At 51.2% G+C, this 5,561-nt stretch overlaps 1 protein-coding gene across 1 annotated transcript; it reads left to right on the top strand.

Annotated features, from left to right (window-relative positions):
- Window positions 1–743: 743 nt before the first annotated feature.
- Window positions 744–4,158, top strand: LOC104272965 (transmembrane protein 45B-like). Its single transcript, XM_009868093.1, has 5 exons — window positions 744–938; window positions 1,432–1,644; window positions 2,206–2,390; window positions 3,164–3,309; window positions 4,041–4,158. Exons 1-5 carry the CDS (start codon window positions 755–757, stop codon window positions 4,156–4,158), a joined length of 846 nt encoding a protein of 281 aa, XP_009866395.1. The 5' UTR covers window positions 744–754.
- The last annotated feature ends 1,403 nt before the right edge of the window (window positions 4,159–5,561 follow it).

A 5,561-nucleotide genomic window follows, 5' to 3' on the forward strand; every position in this document is an offset into this window, starting at 1 on the left:
CCAAATTGCCCAGCCTGACACCACTGACCTGTGACCACAGGTCCCCCCAGCGTACGCTCGAGCCCACACGAAAGAGCTAATCCCTTCTCTGCCTAATTAAGCAAATGGGCAAATGGCAAACAGGAGCCGGCTGGGGTTTAATTGCTTTAATTCTCCAAGAAAATGGGTTTCTCCCAGATCTCCTACGAACCAGGCACGCGTGCACAGAGGGGCACAGGGGCTGGGATGCCTGGGCTCTGCGTGGTGCAAACCCCGACGTCGTGACGCTCGGGAGAGAAAAGGGTGGGAGGAGGCAGTGATGCAGGGAGCGAGTCGGTTTCTTTGCCCAAAACCAAAAACATTTTGTTTCCAGCAGCTTTGGGGAGTATTTCTGAAAGCTCTGTTTTTCACAAAACTCTTTGTGAAATAGATGCGGGGTGGGTTTTTTCTTTTCCACCTCTCCAGGGGCTGAAAAAAATCCCAGGAATTTTAAAGTTTTGGACGTAGCACACCAGTTCTGTGGTTGTTCAAGGAGCTGAAGAAACCCACTGAGGTTTACTCTGTTTTCCCTGTGTATTTTCTCTCCTGACCAGTGCCAAAAAGCTCACCCTGCCCTGGTCTGCAGGGGATGCTCGCACTCATACCTGCAGAAGGGTAGGAAAAAACTGGGAGGGATCCCAAGGAATCCTTCAGGCTGAGACGTGTCAAATAACTGGTGTCAAGTTGTGTAATAACATCGTTTTTCTTTGCCTTGTCCACAGAGGAGGGCGTCAGGATGGCGAACTTCAAGGGTCACGCGCTTCCAGGCAGTTTCTTCTTGCTCTTTGGGCTCTGGTGGTCTGTGAAATACCCGCTGCAGTATCTCAGCAAGAAAGGAAATAAGAAATCCCAGAGGATTTATTGTTTCCAGCGTGTGGATGCGGTCGAAGGGGCAGTCAAAATCACCTTTGCTCTGATAGGTAAGGGTGATATTTTACTAGCGATGTCAATAGATTCCCAGCCTGACAGGATGACGGTACTGGAGCTTTTACTCCAGAGAAACCGGTCCAGATCTGGGAAGTTGTGCCCTCAATGTTCCTCTTGGTCTTGTCACATCAAACACTGTTGGAGATCAAGACAAGGCTCGTACTCAAAGCTGAGCTACCATTAATCAGGAAGGCTGATTGTTGGATCCAGTCATAGAATCACAGAATAATATGAGTTGGACGGGATCTTTAAGACCATCCCTTGGGCAGGGACACCTCCCACCAGACCAGGTTGCTCCAAGCCTCATCCAACCCGTCCTTGAATGCTTCCAAGGATCGGGGCACCTACAACATCTCCGGGCAACCAAATCCTTTCTCCCCGACACAAACCCATCAGCTTTTGCTTCAGAACCACCAGCAATGAGGGGCATCAACCATCGTTGAGTATAAACCATGAGAAATGGCAGGCTCTTGCGTGTCCGTGCAGGGATGCTGGCCGAGCAGTTCGTCCCGGACGGGCCACACTTGTACCTCTACAGCGGAGGCAAACGCGACTGGGTGAAGCTGATGAACTGGCAGCACACCACCATGTACCTCTTCTACGGCCTCTCCGGGGTGGTGGACGTCTTCACCTACGTGTCCCAGGAGGTGCCGCGGGGTCTGGACCGCCTCATGCTGTCCCTGGCTGTGTTTGTCGAAGGTCGGTAGAAGGTGGGGCTTCATTTGGGGAGGGATGTTGATGAGAGAGGGACGAAAAATGGCCAGACTGAGATATTGTTCTGAGCGTCCTGGAACGTAGGACATGCTATCGGTGATATATCATGGAAGGGTGGTCCGTAGCAAGATGGGAAAGCAGCAGTAAGTCCTGTCCTGAGAGCTGTTAGGGAAAAGACACAAGGAAATGAAGGTCTTACAGAGAAAACCCTTTCATGAAGGGGTTATTTTCCCTTCCCCGATCCCAACGGGATTCGGGGCAGCAGCAGAGCAGCTCAACACTCACGGCTGGGCATGGAGGAAAGGGAAAAGTGTCCTTTCCAACCCCCCAAGAAAACGGTGCAGCTTAGCAATGAAAAAGCAAGACAGCAAGAGCCTGGCTGGGCATCTCATCCCTCCAGGATGGTGGGATGCCAGGAGACCCAGGGGGACGATGCCATGTTGGAGTCCCATGTTTACATGGGGACCCACCTGCCTGCCAACTGGGCAGGTGATTTAATCTACCAGGGCTCTGTGCTCACGCCTGGGGTCGTACATCTTTTGCCAGGTTGTCTCTTTTATTACCACGTCCTTCACCGCCCGATGCTGGATCAACACATCCACTCCCTGCTGCTCATCGCCATCTTCTCGGGGGCCTGCAGCACCATGCTGGAGGTCTTCCTCCGCGACAACATCGTCCTGGAGATGTTCAGAGCCGGCGTCACCATCATCCAGGGGACGTGGTTCTGGCAGGTCAGTTCTTCAGAGCACCCAGGCAGGAGAGCAACGGGGAAAAGAGGCGAAGAAGCCGTGCGTCCCGCATCAATCGCAGGGAGTCCCCAAAGCATCATTTTGCCAGGCTCGCTTCATAAATAGATCATAACCTGGGATGGAAATTTACTTCTCCCAGGTCATCTCCTGCTTAAATAGCTGTTTGTCTCAGCTTATGGCTTCTCTGGGGGGAAGAGAAAAAGCGAGGGCTCGCAGCAACGCTTTACAGAATCTAACAACTGAGTACTAATTGCTTAATGTGTCTAATGCACCCTGTAGCACTCCCCCTGCTTTAGTGGAAAGATTCAAACCCCACCAAGCGATAAAATGTCTGAGTAAAACTACAGCCAGCTGAGGAGCAGAGAGATCAGCTGGAGAAAACCTCTCCCAAAACTCCGCTGCCGAAAAGAAACGCGAGCTCCCTTCTTTCTCGGCCCCAGGGCTGCCGCGCCAACTCAAAAATCGGATTCTGAGATTCGAAAGTCTGCTGAGCTTGCGAAACGCCAAATGTGGAGTTTGTGAAGGGTGGCAAGGAGCCTGCAATGCAGAAGGACAATTGCGCCTCCATTGCAAGGCTGGATTGACAATTGCACCTCCGTTGCAAGGCTGGATTGTTAATGAGGCCAGCACAGCCTCAGCAAAAGTCCCTCGGTCACCTCCCGGTGACAACCGAGATGCTCAGAAGCGTGCTGGAGGGTTTCGGTGCGCTGATTTCTTTTCCTCCCTCAAGGTAATAAATTGCTTTTTCCACCCAGATCGGGGTCGTGCTGTTCCAGCCGTGGGGAGGTCCCGTGTGGGATGAACAGGACCACAGCAACATCATGTTCCTCACCATGTGCTTCTTCTGGCACTGGGCAGCTGCCGTGGCCGTCCTGGCTATAAACTACACCCTCGCTCACTGGTACGGCCGGGACAGGGGTCTGGGGGCAGGCAGGGATGCGAGTGAGACGCAGGCTGGGGGGAGAGTTGTCATCTCCGGCAGAGCCTGGAGTCCAAAGTCACAGCTGATTAAGCTGCGGGTTCTCGGGCGCAGCGACAAGCACCGCGCGTCGTCTGTCGGATGCAAAAGAGGGTCAGCAAGAGGCACGGGCGTTAAACGCGGAGAAGTCAAATAAGCGAGCCCCTGAAGCCACTCCTGGGAGTCTATTTTCTCTGCTGGAAGGCACACTTCAATTCAATAGAGAAATCAAAGTGTTACCCAGCATCCCCTGACACTTTGTCCCCTTCTTGCGAGGATTTTGAAGCGGTCACTGAGTTATCAGAGGTAGCTGTCTGACGGCTAAAACATCGCCAGCCCCACCACGGCTTCTCCGAGGGGCTGGGAAGGGGACGTTATCCCACTTTCAGGGGTGCTCTTACAGCCTACGAGCCTCTAAGTGATGCTGCGGACAGAAGGGACAGCCCCACCTATGCAAACAAATAGACTTTATACGGAATAAAAAGAACCCTCCCCAAAACCTCAGTATTTTAGGACATCTGTAATAGTTTAGCTCCCTTTGTGTATTCATTACAAGTGCCCTGAGTCATCATAGAATCATAGAATGGCACAGGCTGGAAGGGACCTTAGAGATCATCTAGTGTGTTCAGGTTTGGGGTTTTTGCTCGCGGTGATTAATTGCTCGTGTGTTCCAGCTGCATCCAGAGGTGCCGGCGAGGCGGCGGAGAGCCCTACATCGGCCTCGGCGTCCGGCAGCAGAAGGGCGATGCGAGCTCTGAAGCTGCCTTCCTCAACGGATCCGATGAAGAGTGAAGAGGGTGCAACCTTCTTCTCCATCAACGTGAAGAACTCGCTTTTTACACGAGAGGAAAAAGAAAAAAATTTAATGAAATATTTATATTTTGGAACCGTTCTGCTGCTGGGAAGGACGTTGAGGGCACAGGGCGGGTGTCTGTGCTTCCATCCATGCCCCGATATCACCACCTTTGCAACAAGGATGGTTTGCAGTGAATTTTAGCCACCCAATTAAGCGCAGGAAATTCAACGTGATGGGATCGCTTCCTCCCACGTGTGTTTCCATAGTGACAGGCAGCATCTTGCGGCCAACTGAACCCTTCCAAGAGCCTAGAGGCTTCAACCTGCTGCAATCAAGTCAAGGGAAACCTCCAGGACCTTGTCGTGGACCTCCAGACCGAGGCATCATCCCGAGGAGGAAGAGTAGAAGAGTGTCGAATGTGAGATTACACCAAATTTGCAACACTGCGGCTTGATTGCGCACAACGCAGATTTTACTCACCCAAGCTTTGAACTAAAGAGGGGGGTTTGTTGATAGTTTTCATGTTCACTGAAAGGCTGGAAGAGGGAATAAATGTGAAATAAAAATTCTCACTGAGCTGATATCCTTAAGTTTAAGTCTGATAAATTATAGAGGGTGTAATAATAGCTTAGACAAATCCATCCCTCAGACCTGTAAAGCCTGAAGGGCTGTAAGATACAGGGCTAAGCAGCAGGGATTCATAAAACATCCCAGTTTGCCGTTGAAAATAAGCAAAGTGAGATGAAACGGGGACACGTTTTGTTTTTAGCCTGCCTTTGCCAGCTAATTGCTTGCAAGAAGTGACTGAAAATGTCACCTCCTAGATAGGAGGAAAATGTGCCAGTAGTGAGTACAGGGATTAAAAAAAATAATAATGTGTATATAAAAAAAACCCGAACCCAAAACACCAGCACAAGCTAAATTGCAACTGTTCGTGTCTCAAACCCTGGGGCTGGAAGGATGCTCTGTGTTGGAGTCTGCTCCCCGCGGTGTGACGGGGTGGGGACGGAGCGGGGGATGCTGGCAGCTGATTTTTATGCTCACGCTCATGACTTGAACAGAAAAACAGCTCCTGGCAGGTGCAGGCACCCAGGGACGGCAACGCTCGGCTTTTAGCACTGCCTGCCGCAGACTAAGGGAGCTACAGTCTGCATTTTATTACTTATTAACTCTAGAGACTAATCAGCTTTCCTCGAATGCCAGCTTTCCTACATTTCCACCGCGGAGCCCGTTTTATTTCGCAGGGAGGTGCGAACAAGCCACAGAGCGAACCACCTCTGCAAATCCAGCTGATGAACGTTGGCACAGCTTAAGTCTCACGAGCCGTAACTGCTGCATTTGGCAGATACGGGGCTTTTTTTTTTTTTTGATAGTTTTTCTAGAATTATTGCCCACAACA

The sequence above is a fragment of the Apaloderma vittatum genome, unplaced genomic scaffold (genome assembly GCF_000703405.1).
Source record: "Apaloderma vittatum isolate BGI_N311 unplaced genomic scaffold, ASM70340v1 scaffold35164, whole genome shotgun sequence".
Taxonomy (NCBI): domain Eukaryota; kingdom Metazoa; phylum Chordata; class Aves; order Trogoniformes; family Trogonidae; genus Apaloderma; species Apaloderma vittatum.